This window comes from Procambarus clarkii, chromosome 17 (genome assembly GCF_040958095.1).
Source record: "Procambarus clarkii isolate CNS0578487 chromosome 17, FALCON_Pclarkii_2.0, whole genome shotgun sequence".
NCBI classification, from domain to species: domain Eukaryota; kingdom Metazoa; phylum Arthropoda; class Malacostraca; order Decapoda; family Cambaridae; genus Procambarus; species Procambarus clarkii.
Genome location: NC_091166.1, coordinates 34,388,797 through 34,409,048, shown reverse-complemented (window position 1 = coordinate 34,409,048; position 20,252 = coordinate 34,388,797). Strand labels below are relative to the sequence as shown.

The 20,252-nt window shown below is 42.9% G+C and overlaps 1 protein-coding gene across 1 annotated transcript in view; it reads left to right on the top strand.

Annotated features, from left to right (window-relative positions):
• Window positions 1-19,724, top strand: part of LOC123772523 (insulin receptor) — a 106,213-nt gene extending 86,489 nt beyond the window's left edge. The window contains exons 23-29 of the mRNA XM_069325820.1: window positions 2,421-2,580; window positions 4,521-4,743; window positions 10,096-10,255; window positions 13,714-13,885; window positions 14,458-14,594; window positions 16,501-16,703; window positions 18,298-19,724. Of these exons, the coding sequence (XP_069181921.1) occupies window positions 2,421-2,580; window positions 4,521-4,743; window positions 10,096-10,255; window positions 13,714-13,885; window positions 14,458-14,594; window positions 16,501-16,703; window positions 18,298-18,931 (1,689 nt within the window). The 3' untranslated portion in view covers window positions 18,932-19,724. The remainder of the gene's footprint in view (window positions 1-2,420; window positions 2,581-4,520; window positions 4,744-10,095; window positions 10,256-13,713; window positions 13,886-14,457; window positions 14,595-16,500; window positions 16,704-18,297) is intronic.
• Window positions 19,725-20,252: the final 528 nt, after the last annotated feature.

The following is a 20,252-nucleotide window of genomic DNA, read 5'->3' as shown; positions in this document are numbered from 1 at the left end:
GTTCTTGAGTCTGATGCTATTGGCTCGGTTGTGTGCTCTGGCTCTAGTATTTTGCGGCGCTGTGCCTTGTGTGTGGCTGCTGTACTCCAGGGGTGCGAGAGCCAGGAGCTATTCCTCAGTACTCGGGCTGCATGTGCCTAGGGTTCCCTTCCCTAGGTGCCTTGTGAGTACTGCCCTTGGAGCTTGGGGAACCTTCCACAAGTTCCTCGGGGTCTGCCTCTGTGAGTCCGTTTTATTGCTCGGTTTCTCGGCCGCTCTTTGGGTACTTTGCGGGGGCTTTGCGTCAGTTGCTGCGTCACTGGCTTCCTCTTTTGGTTTTTCGGGGCTCAGTGCCTTGGCGCCTACCCGAGCCCTTGCTCGATGTGTTCACGGACGCGTCGTCTCTCGGTTGGGACTTTGTAACCAGTGCTCACCAGGCTGGCCAAGGTCGGTGGGGTCTGTCCTTCTGTCGAGCCCACAGCACTATGCGGGAGTTCACGGCGGTATGGTTTGCTCTTCGGAGGATTTGAGTCCCCAGCGGGTCGACAATCCGGCTCCATTTGGACTGCTCCCCGGTGGTTCATTCTCTGAACCGGGGAAGTTCGATGTGGTCCTTGGCTCTTTGGCGCTGGTCGCTTTAAATGACTCGTCTGCTGAGTTCTTGGGGTTTGGGTGTCCTGGCTGTTCACGTGCGGGGAGTGTCCAACGTCCTGGCCGATGGCCTGTCTCATTTCGTTTCCCTCTCCACGGAATGGACGATCGACACCGACTCCTTCCGTTGGCTTTGCCAGACGTTCAAACGCCCCGAGGTGGACCTCTTTGCGCCAGCGTGGTCGCGGTGCCTTCCCCTGTATGTGGTGCCCTTTCCCGACTGTGAAGCCGTCGGGGTCGAAACCTTTCGGCAGGACTGGTCGAGGTGGGGATTCCTGTACCTCTTTCCCCTGGTTCAGCTGTTGCTCCAGGTCCTGACTCACTTAGAGACTTACCAGGGAAGAGTTGTCCTCTTGGCTCCTTGGTGGCCAGCCCAGCTGTGGTTTCAGGCACTGCTTGCTCAGTGTCCGAACATGGAGGTTTTTCCGCGGCTCCACCTCTTCTAGCAGATTGGACCGGTACGCCACGTGGATGGTCTTCTCCTCGAGTCTTCGCATGTTATTTTTGACTCGAGTTTATCATCATCTCTATGGTGATCAGGTGGCTTCCTTATTAGTGTCCCACCTACAGGCTTCTCGGCGGCAGTATGAAATTTCCGGACGGTCCTTCCGGTTCTTCTTACGTCTTCATCGTTGTACTTCACTTTCTGTTAGGGTGGTGTTGTCCTTTCTCTCTTGGTTGTTCCAGGACCGTCTTCTTATGCCTAACACTGTCGCCTCATATCATGCGGTGCTGGCGGAGCCACTTCAGCTTGCTTTCAATATTGATGTCACGTCTGCCCCGTTTCGCAAGCTGTCTCGGGCGTTGTTTCACCTCCGGCCTGCTCATGCGTTGCCTGAGCCGTCCTGTTCATTGGACCGAGTGCTCTCTTTTCTTTCTTCTCCTCATTTTGTTGTGGCCCCTTCGGTTCTGGATTGTTTTTCAAAGGCTCTTTTCCTATTGGCATTGGCCTTGTGGGGTCGGGTGGGTGAGCTTCATGCTCTCCTCCAGTGCAGAGGTTTTTGCTCCTTCGGTCTAGGTGATCGGGTTGTTCATCTGCAGCCTTCTCTTTCTTTTCTGGTGAAGAATGAGTCCCTGGGTTGTTGATGCTTGGTTGCTTCAGCCGGGGGTGCATCATGTTTTGTGTCCGGTTGCGGCTCTCTGCCGTTATTTGCATGCCACGGCTTCTGTGTCCATGGATGCGCTTTGGGTTGATCCAGTGTCTCCTCTTCTCTGTTCGAGGATGCAGGTCTCCCAGGTCATTTACAAGGTTATTAAGGCTAGCCAGCCAGCGGTCTATCACCGTGCCCATGACATCCGCAAGTTCGCAGCTCTTGCCGCCATCTTTGGCAATATGTTCTGGGCTGACATTCGGGCGTGGGGATTTTGGTGGTTGAACAGGGTCCTGGCTGCTCGTTACCTTGTAAATGTTCCTGGGCCCAGTCGGGCCATGCTCGGTTTTGTTTGGGGAGTTCTATCCACTCGTTTAGCTTTTGGTTGCAATTTTCACCAGAATAGGGGTTTGTTTTGGAATGCCTACCTTTCTGGGTGCCTTAGCTGGTCGATAGTTGACATATAATGCTTCCAATTACACGGGGGTTTCTATAGGCCGTTGCTCCCCTTGCCTCTCTAGAGGGGGCCAGGTTCTGGCTCATAGTACCTGGTAGGCCCATAAGAACTCCATACACATGACTGATGCCAAAGTCTGACATTAGCATATCAGCCTAGTTAGCTCCGGGGAGTCTCCGAGACTCACCCAGAAAATGGCGTTTCATTACATTCAATGCTGTTTTTTGTTTTTTTTAACTCAGGGTGGAGAGGAGGAATCATCCCATGATATGAAGCTTTGGCCAGTACTAACTGTACTGTTGGTACTGTTGCTGTTTGGTACCTCATTTTTAATTTTCAAGATGAAGTCCAGAAAGGAACCTGTAAAGGAAACTCTTAACCCACACTATCATCACGAAACAGGTGAGTTGCCTTGGGTGTTGTTCAACTATGTCTTGACTTGTATACTTACAAGAATGTAAGAACTCTTGTATATATAAATAAAATAAAAATAAAATATGCCTGGGTTTTGGTTTCCTGGGGGTCACTTTTGGCTCACTTCCTTGGATCTTAAGAATGCCTATTAGCATGTACTAGTCACTTAGAGATTCATGAATTGCCTAGACATCTGGGTGGGGCATACCAGCTACCTTATTTGGCCTTCTTTTCTTGATCAAACTGCCTCCTAAATTTTTCACCAGAAGTTGTATCATCATCATCTGAGAGCTTTGGCTTGTGAACATGAGAATCCTGCTGTACCTTGATATCTGTCTAATTTAGGCTTAGAATTAATGATTGTGCTTCTTGGCCAATATTAAGACTGGCAGTTGGGCCATGGGGATCCTGTGACCCAACCCAAAGACAGCTGTTTGTACAGTACAATATACCCCTTAGGGTGTTATATTTGTACCTATGTATACACTATTATTTTACATTTTTTTTTTCACTTCCCAACTTTTGATTTGTACATTTGTGTCCTGTCCCATGCTACCATCATATTCATATTGTTCACATTCACACCCAGATGTCTAGTGCCTAACTGTTTACAGTCTTGCTAACTGTATCTTCCAATGAATTCACAAAGTTGCCACTGCATCCCTAGAAAGGTAATTACCTAAGTGTAATTACAGAATGAAAGCTACACTCGTGGTGTTTCATCCTCCCAGTATTCTTATTATACAGTATAACCTTTTGAAACTACTGACAGTTTTTACTTCTACCACCTTCTCACTTAACATGTTCCAACCGTCTACCACTGTTTGGTAAAGTGAACTTTCTGATGTTTTTTGGCAGCTTTGTTTCCTTAGTTTGAACCTTTATCCTATTCTTGAAGTTGCAGTTTTCAAAAATTCTTCTTTGTAAATATTATTAATTACTGTACTATTATTATTTCGTAAATAGTGATTATATTGCCTCTTTTTGTTTTTCTTCCATTTTCTAGCTTTCATACATTTAATGCCTCTTAACCTTTTTTTTAGCTCCTATTTTTCCAATCTGGAAGCCATTTAGTTGCATGTCTTTGCTCCTTTTCTAGTTTAGTGATGTGCTTCTTAACTACTCTGCTGCACCGCAGCACTACTCTTCTGCACTGCAGCACTACTCTTCTGCACTGCTGCACTACTCTTCTGCACTGCAGCACTACTCTTCTGCACTGCAGCACTACTCTTCTGTACCACAGAATGACAGGCCTCCAGTGTGCAGAAAAAATTATTCCATAAATGTTGTTTTCTTATTGTTAAAATGCATTCTTTGATCACAGGAAACTTTAAAAAAATGTTACCATTGCGACCAGAGCTTGGTTGCTCTGGCAGTACTGAGGCTCTCTTAGCCAGGAGGGATGCAGACGACTTTTATTAATTTAAAGATGGCGTCTGTTTACTGGAGTCCTGAAGAACAGGATGAGCTCCATGTACCCATGGGAGTCTTGAATCTTACAATATACTGTACAAACAAACGTGATATACCGGTGTACGCACCCTGTTTGTCCATGACATCACAGTGTGCGCAGTGCAGTGTTTAATCTCTATTTCAGTCAACACAACACCATCAACCAACCACCACACCTCTCACATCTAAATAACAATGCTCCATCAACAATAATCAAATTGATAAGCAGACGAGAATTTCTCATATTGGCGAGTACAAACAAAATACTGTACAGTATAGATTTTCAGAATGATGAACCACATTTCCAGACACATGTTATTCAATCAGTCTCGATCCCAAGGCGTCCAAAAAGCATGTGACTGTGTATATACAAGGTAGATATGTTAGTACCTCATAAGTTAACATATAATTATAGTAAGAAAATATACTATAGTCATACAGTATATATAATCATATATATTCCTTTTTCTCTTCAGGGCCACTGTGGACCCCAGATGTCTATGCCATGATCTCAAGTCAACATATTTTAGATTGCTCTAATCTTTTACTGGAGGAGAGCTGCCAGCTTGGCAAAGGTCACTTTGGCATAGTAATGAAAGGACAGCTTCGTCTTGAGTCAGGACTCACTCCTGTTGCTGTCAAGCAAGTCACCAATTACCAGGCTAGAGATGATATACTTCAAGAGGCCAAGTTAATGCTGTAAGTGACCTCTTAACCCCTTGCACTGCACACATGTTAAATGTGACACTCCTGTGGTGCGCACACACACAATTTTCTGAACAAATTATTTTACTTTTAGCATTGTTAATTAGCATCCTGGATGCACAAAAATCCAAATAACATCTCAATCTCGTGTAGTTTAGCTGTAATGGCCAGGAGAAGTTGCGAGTTTTTGGTAGAAGTAAGGTGAGGCGCTACACAGGAAAAGACGCTATGCGCAGTATAAAGTTTAAAGGGCTCCAAGTCAACTTGACTAGAACTTTTTATTTTTATTTACTTTAAGTAAAAGATTAACTTTAAAGCTTAAACATAGTTTCTAAAATCTGGTTTAAACCAAACCAAGTTTAAACAAATTCAAATAACAATTTCAAATAACATAAATAATAAACACACTAGTATTTTAATTCCTTTTCTGGGGGGGGGAGCCCCTTCGGCTCCCCAGAGCTTACTAGGCGGATATGCTAATGTCAGACTTTGGCATCAGCCATGTGTATGGAGTCCTATGGGCCTACCGGGAACCACGAGCCAGAACCTGGCCCCCCTCAGAAGCAGCAAGGGAAGCAATGGCCTATAGAACCCCTGTGTGATTGGAAGCATTCTATGTCTGCCATCGACCAGGTTAGGCACCCAGAAAGGTAAGGGTCCCAAAACAAACCCCTATTCTGGTGAAAATTGCTACCACAAGCCGAACAAGTGGATAGAACTTCCCTAAAATAAACGAGCAAACAATCATGACGTCACACGTCGCCGCGCCGCTGTCCACGCAGCTCCTTCCCCCCTCCCCGGTAGGGGGAAGGGGAAGCCCCCAGTCCCATCGCGCTGGCTATCCACCCTCAGTTCTATGGCTGATGCTAAAGGCTGAGGTTGTGTGCTCTGGCTCCAGTGGTTGTTTCAACACAGTACCTAGAGTGTGGTGTCTGTCTTCTAGGTGGTGCCCGAGCCGGGAGTGATTCTTCAGTACTCGGGCTACATGCGCCTAGGGGTTTCCTTCTCTAGGTGCCCTTTAAGTACTGCCCTTTTGGCTTGGGGTTCCCTTCCACAAGTTCCTTGGGTTTTGCCCCTGCTAGGCCATTCACTGCTTAGTTTTTGGCCACCCCTTGTGTGCTCGGGTGTTCTGTCTTCCTTGTTCGCCTTGGGGTTGGGGGCAGTTTGCACTGGCAGGGCGCAGGGTACTGCGCAGCTTGTTTTCGCCTATCATAGTGGCCATCTCTGTTCCGCCTGGGTACGCTGTCCTCTTGTGGGGTTTTCTTTTTGTTTTTGTTTTCTGCCTGGTGAGGGGGTCTGCCTTGGTTCTTGCCCCCTGTGTACTGAGTACTCTTCCTTCTTCTGGTGGTTCCCCCCTCCCTGCTAGGTCCCCGTGAGTGTACACGTCCCGGGGGGTTCAGTTCTTAGAAGGTTGTTTGGTAGATTTGGGCGCCAGTTAGTAGTACCCTGCCTGGGTTTACCTGAGCGCGAGTCCTCTTAAAGTAAACGCTCAGGACCCTGGGAATCCCCACGGGGATGTGTGGGTCCGATGGATGTGACCCCGGGGTTCCCCCTCGCTTTGTGTGAGTTCGAGAGTTGCTCTGTCTCATTGTCTCAGGGTGACTCACTGTTTTGCCTCTGTCTGCTGCCTGTGGGGTCGTTGCCACCTTCGACCCGGAGCCCTGCGAGTTTTTGTTGCTTGTTTGTGGCTTGATTACCCAGTCTTATGCTGACTATGTGGATGCGGGCAGCATGGGCATTGCACGTCGTGTTTCAGTGTTGGCAACACTGTAGGTGGTTTGCTCCCTGGAAGCCCTGAGGCTGCCTCGTTTTGGTGACGGGGCTTGGGGGTGTTGGTTGCTTTGGTTTCCTTCCACACCCCCTTGTCTTTTCCCTGCTGTGATCTAATCTGTGTCCCCCCCCCCCCCTGTTCCTTCCTGCATTCGGGTCCTTACAGTCTGTGGATTCGGGGTCATGGCGGGGCTTCGATGGTTTTGAGACTCCGGCAGTCTCGGGGAATTCCCCTTCCGGGTAGTGACGGGGGCATTCAAGCCTGTTCCTCCAGCCATGTTGTATGAGTGCCAGTGGGCTCCCTTCCTTAGTATTTTTTGCGGCTGCCCCGGGGTTTTTCTTGTGAAAACGGGGCTTTGGGGGGGACGGCTTGGCCCTGGGGCCTGCAGTGTAGGTTCCCAAGGCTGTGGAAGGGCTGCCTTGGGGGCCCCAGGCCCAGTTGGACCCCGCTGGGGTTGTTCCACCCTTAGAACGGGGCTTGCGGTTACAGGGAGTGGGGCTTTTTCCTTCCCCCTCTTCGAGAGAGTTGTTGGGCATCGGCCCCTCCTGGGGCTCAGTTCCTTGTTCCTTGAGTCCATTGGTTCCGTCCTGTTGGTGGGTGCTCTTTGCAGTTTTTTCATCCCCTTTTCTGAGGGGAGTCTCTACGGCTCCCCAGAGCTTACTAGGCTGATATGCTAATGTAAGACTTTGGCATCAGTCATGTGTATGGAGTTCTTGTGGGCCTACCGGGGACCACGAGCCAGAACCTGGCCCCCTCTAGAGAGGCAAGGGGAGCAATGGCCTATAGAACCCCCGTGTGATTGGAAGCATTCTATGTCTGCCATCGACCGTGTTACCACACCACAACTGCACCACACAACTGCTGCATATTCTAGCTTTGGCCTAACAAAAGTCATGAACAATTTCTTTAGTATATCGCCATCCATGTATTTAAAAGCAATTCTGAAGTTAGAAAGCATGGCATAGGCTCCTCGCACAATATTCTTTATGTGGTCCTCAGGTGATAGTTTTCTATCTAGAACCACCCCTAGATCTCTTTCTTTATCAGAATTCTTTAAAGATTTCTCACATAGTATATAGGTTGTATGAAGTCTGTTCTCCTATTCCACATTCCATAACATGGCATTTATTAACATTAAATTCCATTTGCCAAGTGGTGCTCCATATACTTATTTTGTCCAGGTCATCTTGAAGGGCATGACAATCATCTAGTTTCTTATCCTTCCTATTATCTTAGCATCATCAGCAAACATGTTCATATAATTCTGTATACCAACTGGTAGATCATTTATTTAGACAATAAACAACGTGCGGCGCTGGTGGAGCCGCTTCAGCTTGCTTTCGGTATTGAGGTTACTTCTGCACCGTTTTGCATGCTGCCTCAGGCGTTGTTTCACCTCCGGCCTGCTCATGCGCCGCCTGAGTGGTCCTGATCGCTCTCTTATCTGATAAGTGCTCTCTTATCTTCTCCTCAGTTTGTTGTGGCCCTTTCGGTTCCGGATTGTTTCTCCAAGGCTCTTTTTTTTTCTGTTGGCCTTGGCCTCTGGAGGTTGGGTTGGTGAGCTTCCTGCTCTCCTCCGGGCCAGGAGTTTTCTGCTCCTTAGGTCATGGCGATGGGGTTGTTTGGTGCGGCAGTCTATTTCTTTTCTGGCGGAGATTGAGACGGCTGCTTTCCGGAGGGGAACTTGGGTTGTTGTTGCTTGGTGGGTTTGGCCGGGAGTGCATCATGTTGGTGTCCGGTGCCAGCCTTCCACCGTTCATTGCGCGCCACGGCTTCTGTGTCCTGGGTCGCGCTTTGGGTTGATCCGGTTTTCCTCCTTCCCTGTTTGCGGGTGTGGGTCTTCCGGGTCGCCCGCAGGATTATTATGGCTTGCCAGCCTGCGGTCTCTCTCCGTGTCCATGTTCATGGCTCTTGCCTCTGTTTTTGGCAACATATCCTGGGCTGTCATTCGGGCTCGGGGTTTTTTTGGCGGTCGAGCAGGGTCCTGGCGGCTCGTTATCTCGTGCACGTTCCTGTGCCTAGTCGGGTCTGTGTCACTTTGGATCAGCTGTTGAAGCCGGTTGTCTCGACTTAGTTAAGGAGTGAGCGGCAACCACCTCCCGGGTAGGTCCCTCTACTTTCCTCTGTGGGGAGTTAGCTCCGGGGAGCAGAAGGGGCTCCCCCCAGAAAACCATCGTTGAATGTAATGAAACGCCATTTTCTGGATTAGTCCCAGAGGCTCCCCGGCATCCCTCCCTCCCTCCGGTCGGCGGTTTTTCACGTTTTTTGACATTCACCCTCAGAACTGGGGGTGGATAGCTGCCACAATGGGTCTGGGGCTCCCTCTTCCCTCTCTCGGGGAGGGGGGAGCTGCGCGGACAGCGGCGCGGCAACATGTGACGTCATGATTGTTTGCTTGTTTATTTTAGGGGAATTCTATCCACTTGGTAGCAATTTTCACCAGAATAGGGGTTTGTTTTAGGACGCTTACCTTTCTGGGTGCCTAACCCAGTTGATGGCAGACAGAATGCTTCCAACCACACAGGGGGTTTCTATAGGCCATTGCTCCCCTTGCCTCTACTGAGGGGGTCAGGTTCTGGCTCGTGGTCCCCGGTAGACCCATAGAACTCCATACACATGACTGATTTCAAAGTCTGACATAAGCATATCAGCCTAGTAAACTCCGGGGAGCCTCGGGGACTCTCCCAGAAAATGGTGTTTCATCACATTCAACGCTGGTTTTTTCTTTTTAATCCATTTCAGATTTACAAATATTATGGCAGACACTTTTATGGTATCATTGGAAAAACCATACATGGTTCTATAGTTGTTTGAGGAAATTTATAACTTATGTTTCCTGGTAATAACGATCATGAATTTGGTGATTTTAGCTTGTCACAAAAAATTCTATCATCTTAAATAGCTCTCTCAGAAATGTTAAGCCTGCCGAGTAGTGTATCCTATAAAAATTTCAACAAAATCTGATGAAAGTAACAAATTGAAATGGAAAACCCCTAAAAATTGGTGTTTTAGCCCAAGACAAAGACTGGAGAAATCGTCATACCTGCTAATGCACAAAAAATCCCTCCAATTTTTTTTTTATTACAGAATTATTAATTTGTATGCAGAATATAAGAAATGCAAAAATACAGTACAGTACTGGGAAATAGAAAAAGTGAAGGTGGCATTTTGATGTTTTACAGGAAAGAAGTTAGATGAAAGGACATGGATGAGGCAGACCAATTTTGCAAGATTTGTTGTCCCTGTAAGAATTAAGGTCATGGGGTAGAATTGCTATTGGGTTCCCTTATTACAATGAAAGTAGGATCATTTATTGACATGAAGATTCTAAGCACCACTATATGCTTAAGATTTAGGCCATACCTGAGCTGGCATCCGTAATTCATCATTGGGCGATGGGATAAAAAAAAGATAAATTTAAATTTTGCTGTGTTATATAATGAATAAGGGTTAGGCCCTGGCATATATCTTCATTGAGACTAATTCTATTTAAAACTAAATCATTCACTCTTGATTCAAAGCTAAATAAAACAAATTCCAATTTCAATTCTGTTATTTCCTTCGTTTACTTTCAGGAAGTTAAATTGTTATCACCTTGTGCATGCCTATGGAGTTGTACCTGGTCCAAACCATATGTTGCTGGTGATGGAGCTAATGAGTCGAGGGGATCTGCAAAAGTATCTGAGATCACTGAAGGCACAGGATGATGACATATTTTCTGTTCTCAGTGTTGATGTAAGTTTTTCTGTTTCACAAGTTTATTTATTTAATTTTTCATACTTACATATGTTGGGGTACTAATTGTTTACTGTGCCCAAGTCTGTCTATAGTGTTCAGGTATGCCTTTAGAATGTTTTGTATATTTTTCATATCTTTTATTTACCTGTTGGAATTAGGGTATGCTTGTAAACAAAGTATTGTGAATGTATCATCAATTGCTTGTTGCTCCATCTTTCTGATGGGTTTTCTCATTGATCCAGTATTGCCAGACATCTTCATTTTGCAATTTCCATTCATTTCTAAGCACTTCTGTCATTTGTTTCATTCCATTAAATGTCACCCTTAGGGGGCAATTCTTATCTTTTCCATATTTGCCTATCCTTCTAGGATCATTGACATTTCTTTGTTGTGAGGCCTTTCCTAAACCTATTAGCATCTCATTAACTTTTCTGGGAGGAGCCCCTTGTGGCTCCTTGAAGCTATACACTGAAAGGGTACCATCTACTAGATCACATCATCAGTTCTATAGCCTACTAGGGATCAGAGCCAGAATCTGCTCCCCCTCACTCCCTCATGCAGGGAGCGATGACATTTGTTTTCTCCTCCTCACTGGGGAAGGCAACCAAAAGTGTGGGAGTTAAAACAAACTCCTGCTGGTTTCAGAGACCAAAGCCTCAAAACTTGCCTAAAGAACTCTTCCCAACTATGTAAAGAAATTATCAAATTTTCTAGGAACTAGAGTGAGCTCATTTGGCCCACCTCCTCCACTTATTTTGGGGAGAGGGGGGGGGGGGTAACTTGCTGCATGCTGGGGTGTCTTCTCCCAGTTCTTTCACTGATGTAGTGAGTTCTGGGTCGCCTCTCCTCTGTGATGGCTCTGGTGTTCTGCCTGTTCAGCAAAGTGGTGTGATATGGTGTTTGTCATTGGTGGCGTTTCCTCTACATAGTGGTGTAGCACGAGCCAATTTTTCAGAGTGAAGAGGTATGTGCTCAGGGTAACCTTCCCCTTTGTGCCCCCTCCCCCCCCCCTAGTGCTGCCCTTACATTCCCATTTCTTCTCTGGAGTGTTAACACTTTCGCGCTATCTGAACGCGCCGGCGCGTCCGGTTTCGTCTAACATAAACGCATAGTGGACATAAAGTTATGTCAACTTTTAAAATATTTGTATAAAATTCAATTTTTATCCGATTTACTTTGGGTTTGTTTTAAACTGCGCGCTATGAGACTCTCTTTCTCACCACTAGGCTGCATAGTACAATAAGTTCATGAAAGGTGTGGATAACTTCGATCAAATGGTATTTTGTCCCAAACGCGTTGCAGGTGGGTGACTTTAGCCGTTTATACTGGTAATGCTTCTCCCATATCATGTATTATATGCATATGTCTGTTTAGGGAATTTTATTCCGATCAATATACAACCAAAAATAACTGTGTGCAACAAGTATAAACTTGACAAACATAACAAAAGTAAAAACATTTCGTGTGTGTTTGACGCTCACTGATATGTTCCAGCGTTGTTTTATATTTGGCGCTATTCTAACTTACACTTTGTTGATATTTTTTACCTATGAGCACATAGAACATTCTATTGCGAACACATTGACACAAAAATGAATGACGTACATAGAAAATTAATGTCATGAGAGTGAAATAAGTATAAACTTTCAAAACGCCGTGCGTCGTCCCGTCACCGATATCGGGTAACAATTTCACCACTTCCCACACTCTTGCGGGCGGGCCGCAATCATTATTCTACGCTTATATTCATATCACCGTGTTGGGAATTTCATTGCGAGTCCATTGATACCAAAATTAACACTGTAGAACAAGTGTGGAGGTGATTACAATCCCAAGAGTAAAAACATTTTGTTGCTGATGGGCGCTTACGGCGAGTCATCTTCGTAGTTATTTATTTGGTGCTGGTATCCCTATACGTTTCGTGACTTTTTTTACTGATGTTCTTCTAGAGAATTTTATTGCGAACACGTTGGTACCAAAATGAAATACGTAGCATGAGAACTAAGGTCAGAAGAGTAAAAAGAGTATACACATTTTTGTTTTTACGCTTAAGCGATAAAAATGCAGCGCGCACATTCGGTTGGCTGAGTGACCTTTGCGGAGAGCGCGAAAGTGTTAAGAAGTCACTTCCTTAGTGCCTGGGCTGTGCACCTGTTTATATGGTGCAGCACCCATTTATGCATAAAAAAGACAAAAGTTCCTTCTAATATTGTTAAAATGTGTTCCCTGATCATGAGAATAACTATGTGGTAATAACCTAATTATTGTGTCCCTAGTTGTCAGGGTTGCTAATATTTTTCTTGCATTTTTTATTTTGTCTCTACCTAGGTATCCAGGGGCCAGATCCACAAAGCAGTTACGCAAGCACTTACGAACCTGTACATCTTTTCTCAATCTTTCCAAGATTGGACGGGAATGGTGCCCATCCAAGTGGTTGGGCACCATTCCCTTTCCCCCCCATCCCATCCCAAATCCTTATCTTGACCCCTTCCCTGGGCTATATAGTCATAATGGCTTGGCGCTTTCTCCTGATAGTTCCCTTCCCTTCAATCTTTGGTGGCTTTGTTTCCAGTTATTAAACAGTTAATGAACCCCAAAGCACCAGGAGGCTGTTTATAATAATAACAACAGTTCATTGGGATGTTTTCATGCTTGTAAACTGTTTAATAAATGTAATCAAAGCCGTCAAAAATTGAGGTAAGATGTACACGTTTGTAAGTACAGTACTGTACTTGCGTAACTGCTTCGTGAATCTGGGCCCAGGAGGCTGGTACCAGTGAACCATTAAGGGGCCCCCCCCAAAAGGCATTTCATTACGTAATTACATTAAACTGGATTTTTTGTACAGAGTAGTTTTGTTTTGCATCCTCTATTTAGTATTCAAAGGGTTTAATACAATACATAATTTGTTTATGGACTGTATTAAGGGGGGTGTAAAACCAACATACTGGGTTGGAAAACCTTAGGTTCATTTGCTAACCCAAGGTAGGTAGGTAATTATGAGGAGAAAGAGCTAAACCAGTACATCTATGTAGCACTTGAAAGGAATTTGAGGACAAACAGGTAGAATAAGGCAGAGGAATGGAACAGTGCCTAGCCACTTGTACTATTAAGGATTGAACGCTGACCTACAAGAAGCGAAACCGTTGCTGTACCGATCAGTCCAAGTGCTTGAGCAAACTAGGGCAAATGATATATTTGCATGCTGTGTGGAATTTGACATAGCAGCTTAATAATGTGTGAACCAGTTATGTCCTAGGCCAAGAGTTATTAACTAGAATTTCATGTGACTTCCAGAGAGCCAAATATGTTTGCATGGGGAACCATCTCTCAGTTGTCCAGTTCTCTCCAAACCCCATTCTCTCTTAATAGGGGAGAGAGTTCTTAATAGGGGAGAGTTCTCTTAATAATTCAAATGCAGTATTAGAAATCATGTATTTACCGATTCCTTGCAGCATGCGTGTGCCATGGCAATACAGATAGCAGATGGAATGGCATACTTAGCAAGTCACAAAATTGTACATCGTGACCTGGCCGCTCGCAATTGTTTAGTTGATGACCAACTTAACATTAAGATTTCAGACTTCGGCATGACAAGATTGACAGACAATGACTACTACAAAATCAGTAAGGCAGATGTGTTCTACATATGTTGAAAGATATTATCAAAAACCTCTTCTTGAAAAATATCGGATGATTTTGGTTGAAAGATAAAAAATGTTTTTGATTGAAAGATAGCAAAAGCTTATAAATCTTATTTTACCAATCTTCACACTGAATTAGGGAATTAATAAAATTACAGTATCATAAAGCAAACATAACTATGTATGCTTGAGTATTATTAAACAGTACTGCAAACATTGCATACATTGTGGAGAACCTCCTTGAGCACATATATGATGTATTGGACCAGTTTGAGGGTTCAACTTTATGCCAAGCAGTTAATGTATTGTTGTTATTATTTTAGATTTTTTTAAATAATGTTTATAATACTGCACCTGTACTTTCAGAACATATAGAAGATAATTCTTTTATTGCATGTACTGTACAGCATTTGCAAAAGTATACATAATTTAATTAAATAGAACTTACTGGTATGTGTTTAAATGTTGAGAATTTACTGGACATTATATTTAGGTTATCCATTTTGAACAGTGTACCTCCTTTCTGTACTCGGTTTTCATTTATGTAATTTGTAGGAGAAACAAGATATTTCCCAGTGCGATGGCTGCCTCCGGAATGCCTCATCAGCTCAAAGTTTACTAGTCAGAGTGATGTATGGAGCTATGGTGTGGTTCTATGGGAAATCCTGTCAGGAGGTGCACAGCCATACAAGGTAAATTATTTTAAAAAGATTAAAGATATGCATTATAATCATATAAGTTTTTTAAATTATTTTGTTCTGCCAGTCTCTGACTGGCAGAACAAAATAAGTTTTGTAATTAGTTTTTTGGAGCTCTTGTCATAGCTAGCTTTATTTTGAAGGACACATGTACTCACCTAGTTATGCTTGCGGGGGGGGTTGAGCTTTGGCTTTTTGGTCCCGCCTCTCAACCGTCAACCAACTGGTGTACAAGTTCTGGAGCTTACTGGGCTCTATCAAATCTACATTTGAAACTGTATGTATGGAACCTGCCTCTACCACACCACTGCATAATGCATTCCATTTTTTTTTTAAATTCTTTTCATTGTCTTTGTGGCCTATTTGGGTACTAAGTTTCCACTTGTGTCCCCTTGTTCGTGTTCTACCCATGCTAAATAGTTAGTCTTTGTCCACCCTTTCAATTCCCCTGAGAATTTTATAGGTGATGATCATGTCTCTCCCCCCCCCCCCCCCCCCACCCCCTACTCTTCTGTCTTCCAGGGATGTGAGGTTTAGCTCTCGTAGCCATTCCTCGTAGTTCATAACTCTCTCGGTTCTGGGACTGGTCTGGTGGCATACCTCTGAATCTTCTCTAACTTTGCCTTGATGTAAAACTAGATATGGACTCCAGGCTGGAGCTTCATACTCTAGGATTGGTCTGACATAAGTGGTATACAAGATTCTGAATGATTCCTTACACAAGTTTCTAAAGGCAGTTCTTAAGGTGGCCAATCTAGCATATGCTGCTGCAGATATCCTTTTGATGTGGGTTTCTGGGGACAGGTTCAGTGTGATATCAACCCCCAGATCTTTCTCTCTATTGACTCTCTCAGGATTTCACCTCCCAGATGGTACCTTGTGTTCTTGCCTCCTGTTCCCTTTGCCTAATTTCATTACTTTACACTTTCCTGTGTTAAACTTTAGTAGCCATTTTCTAGACCATTCCTCCAGTTTGTCCAGGTCATCTGGTAGTCTATCTTTATCTGTCTTGATTCTTCTCATAATTTCTGCTGTATCTTTCAAGCATCCAATCAACTGACTCCGATCTGCATACAATGGCCTATATTACAAGCTTCTCACCTTGGTCAAACTGACAAACATCTAGCTGGTTGGGAGGAGATATTAATTGTAATTAGTTGTACACTTGGGAATTGTAGTTAGTGGACCTAGGATTAGTGTAGAACTTCTTGGAATGTGGAACACTTGTAGGTTATGTAGCATTAATCGACATCTCATTATCTGTCATGAACCTAATTGAGAGTATGTAGGAAGTATATTACTGTTATGCCCGAAACGCTTTGCGTAATAGTGGCTTTAGGCATTGTATGTACTAGCTCTATCTGTAAGTCCACCAATCTTTGTAAAAAATTTCATGTATGTATGTACCTTACCTAAATAAACATTTATTATTTATTTATTTATTATATTTCTTAATATAGTTGATACATATCTTTCAAGGGTCCTACCGAGTCCTTTGTTTTGGTTTTAATTTTGTAGACAAAAAGACTTCAGAACTTTTTTACAACTGCTGTGTACACCAATATAGTATTCCACATTGGAGGTAAGTTACTAAGTTAATACTTAAAATAATTTCATGTACTGGATATTTGAAGTCAGTACGAGAGGTGCTGTTTATAATCTTAGTCTACACAACAAAGTCAGATATTTAGCATATCAAATGGGATTTTATATTTTTCTTAAGGTCAATGCCAACGATGTAAATAAAATGACATATTCAAAAAGATTTTGAGCAGCTTACTTCTATTAGAGTGGAGTATTGTTTATACATGTGTATTGTACCCAAATTTTATATGGTGATTTTTATTCAAACTTGTAATAATGCTCTAAACATAATTTAAAAGTATGTCATATTTCACAGCACCTGAAAGACAACAGCAAGGTGTGGGAGAAGGTCAGCCAAGGCTACTCATTGGAAACTCATTTACCAAGAGATACACCCACCTTTCTAGCGAAAGTAACAGTAAGCTGTTGGAGATTTCATGGCTGCCAGAGACCCTATTTTCCACAGATAATTGCTGCATTACTCCCAAGTGCCTCGCCATGTTTTCTTCAACACTTTAGGTAAAGTAATTCTTCTTGGTTTTGAATAAAGAATCAACTTACCTTTAGAATGCCTAAAAACAGTTTACCAGGAAGTATGTTTGAGGGGTATAGGAAAGAATGAATTATTTATTTATATATAGTATATACAAGAAGGTACAATGGGTTTATGAGAGTACATAGCATTGATGTTTTTACATTCTTGTAAAGCCACTAACATGCATAGTGTTTTGGGCAGGTCCTTAATCTAACATCATTTTAATTAGGTAATTTGTAGCAAAATTGAAAAAAGTTAACAGGTACATTGTAAGAAAATTTGAAGAAAATTAATAGGTACATTTTAGTAAAATTTTAGGATTATCGACAGGTACATTGTAGCATAATTTGAAGATTATTTCTAAGTACATTGTAGGAAAATTTGCATTCAACATATCCACCATGATATAAGATGATGGCAGTGATTACAACGGTGAAGTTATATGGCTTAGGCACATATTTTGGGGTAGCACACGATACAGTGCAAGCGTGAAGCTAAGGAGGAAACTGAGAACTTGAAAGAGTGAAAGCTTTCCTTTTGTGTGGTGTAAGATCCTCTTGGAAAACCTTTTGCTATAACCACCAACTGATGGGCAGCTCTCAGGAGGAAGATATTGGGAATATCTAGCAATTTAACTACAGTATCTACTCAATTTAATAACCTATATGGGGCTATACCTTGCTTGTTAAATTTGGAGTTCTGCTAAACCTGGAGGTGTATAAATGTCAGTATCTTTTTAGTCATATTTGGGAGGATAACGGGATGGTTGGTGGGGTGGCCATGATGGCTGGTTCAAAGGGAGGCAAGCAGGTGGGTGGGTAGATGATCAGGCAGGAGGGCTGACCTGGATTGTACCTGGATGAGGTTCTGGGAGTTCTTCTACTCCCCAAGCCCAGCCTGGGGGCCAGGCTCGGCTTGTGAGAGCTTGGTCCAACAGGCTGTTGTTTGGAGTGGCCCACAGGTCCATACATTATATCCACTACAATCCATTTGGTCCAGCACTTCTTACGGAAAACTGTCTAGTTTTCTTGAAGACTTCCACTTCGACACACAGGGAATGCTTGATAAAGATAGTATTCATGAATAAGTCCACAAAAAGAGGAAATTCTAGCAAAGAAGAGCAATCTATAAAATGTAATGGGATACAAAAAGTTACTCCTTGAGAGGAACATGATGGGAATGAGAGAATCAGGGCAGCTTTTGTATATTTAGTGCCTATAAGCTCTCCTCATAGTGCTTGTCTTTCAGTTCCAGAAACCATTTAGTTGCATGTATTTGTACATTCTCCAGTTTGTCAATGTGTTTCTGAAGATTTTGGCACCATACGACTGCTGCATATCCCAACTTTGGTATCACAAAAGTCATGAATTTTTTTATTTCTCCATTCATGTACAGTATTTAAAATCAGTTCTGAAATTGGAAACCATAGCATAGGCTCATCACACAATGTTCTTTATGTTGTCCTCAGGTGACTGTGTGTGTGTGTGTGTGTGTATGTACAATGCATTTGTTTTAATTGTTATTAATAAATATACATGCAGCGCATTTAGTCAGATGTTAATAGTTTTCTTATCACAGAATGGTATCCTTTTACCACTCACCTGAGGGTCAAGAGTACAAACAACTAGTGGAAACAATGCAAGAAATAGAAGTTGACAATATCACTGCTCCCCTTGCCACAATTTCTCCAGCACCTCTCACCCAAGAAACTAGCCCCCAAGCACCACCATTACCACCAAGGCCACCAAGTGGCCTCAAGTGGCGACCTTCATTTCGGCTTCGTGGTCAGAATATGCGAAAGTGTACTCGTCATTCTTCGTTTTCCTGTACTACTACAGACATTACTCGGGCTCTTTCACTTGATCAGCAAGGTGCAGTGGACACAAATGCCATAGGCACTAACATCCAGGGACAACATGCAACCTCATCAGCCCTCAATAGTGTGATATCTACGGATGTAAACAGCACAGAATCTAGTAACATAATTTCTACAACTATGAAAAGTAGTTCTATTTTTCCAAATTTGTTAGAAAACAGGAAAGGTGAGGTTGCAAGATACAAAGGTAAAGAAGACAACATAACAGTAACCCTGCCAACCCCAACACCTAGCAACATGATAGTACATATAAATAAACATGGTTTGCCTTGCACCACAATTTCCTCCGCTAACGTGGAGTCCAGTGATACTGTATTGGAATGTTTTCCAGTATGAACTGTTTATTATCTTGTCAAAATAATCCTACACATTCAAATTTTGAATTTGATTTAATTGTTGACCAGACCACACACTAGAAGGTGAAGGGACGACGACGACGTTTCGGTCTGTCCTGGACCATTCTCAAGTCATTCTTAACGTCGTCGTCCCTTCACCTTCTAGTGTGTGGTCTGGTCAACATACTTTAGCCACGTTATTGTGACTCATCGCCTGCACTTGATTTAATTGCTGTTAAAGTATAACATTGTCAGCTCAGAGCTCAGCTCAGCTGTTGGAGTCGTGTATCTGCTACAGTAATTGAAAGGCTTTAGCTTCACAGCTTACAATTAGTAGGCAAGTTAAAAAATCTTCAATTTGTACCTCTCAATTTGGACATCAAGAGAAAACTAGATGATTTTCTCCAAAGAGTGCCGGACCAGCCGGGCTGTGGTGGATATGTGCTGTTGCTTGGAGCAGGCCGCTCCAAGCAACAGCCTAGTGGACCAAACTCTCACAAGTCAAGCCTGGCCCTGGGCCGGGCTTGGGGAGTAGAAGAACTCCCAGAACCCCATCAAGCCTGTATGTACCAGGAGATGATAAGAAGAAGATTACGGTATTACAAATTAGAATTTTAATCTATTTTGCGCAATTTTCTTTCCTCTTGAAAGTTGCTTCAAAATATATGTTGAAGGTTACTAGTTTAAAATGACAGTCAGAAAATGAGAGTGTGGCATTGTTTCCTGCATCACACAAATGTATACAGTTACACATTAATATTATGAAAATTAGTTGAATAAAAATGTATGCAATTCTTATTATATTACTATCATGTAATGTCTCAAGTTTCCAATGTAAGTAATTACTGTACTGAAGTTATATATTTATGACATCACATGCAGTGGTGCTTCCATTTTCAGATTTAATCCATTTCCAGAGACGATTCAAAAACTGAAACAAATTTTCCTATAAGAAATAAAGTACATTATAGTAAATTACAGTAATGTCATCTCCAAAAAAGTTTCAAGGGGATACTCATCAATACTGTCTAAAATAATTAGAAGTGCCAAAATAAAATACTATGAAAATAAATTTGACCAAATTACGGACAATATTAAGAAAACATGGAGCACTATTTCCCAAATATTAGGATTAAGAACTAACAAACTGACTAAGGGTGTTACCAAACTCACCCTTAACATTGATAAAACTTTCTATACTTTGTTTGGTAATAAATCCTCAGATCAAATTAATCTAAGAATAAACAATATCCAAATTAGTAACAAAGAAGATGGTAAATTCCTTGGTGTCCTCATCGATAACAAGCCGAGTTTCCAGGGAC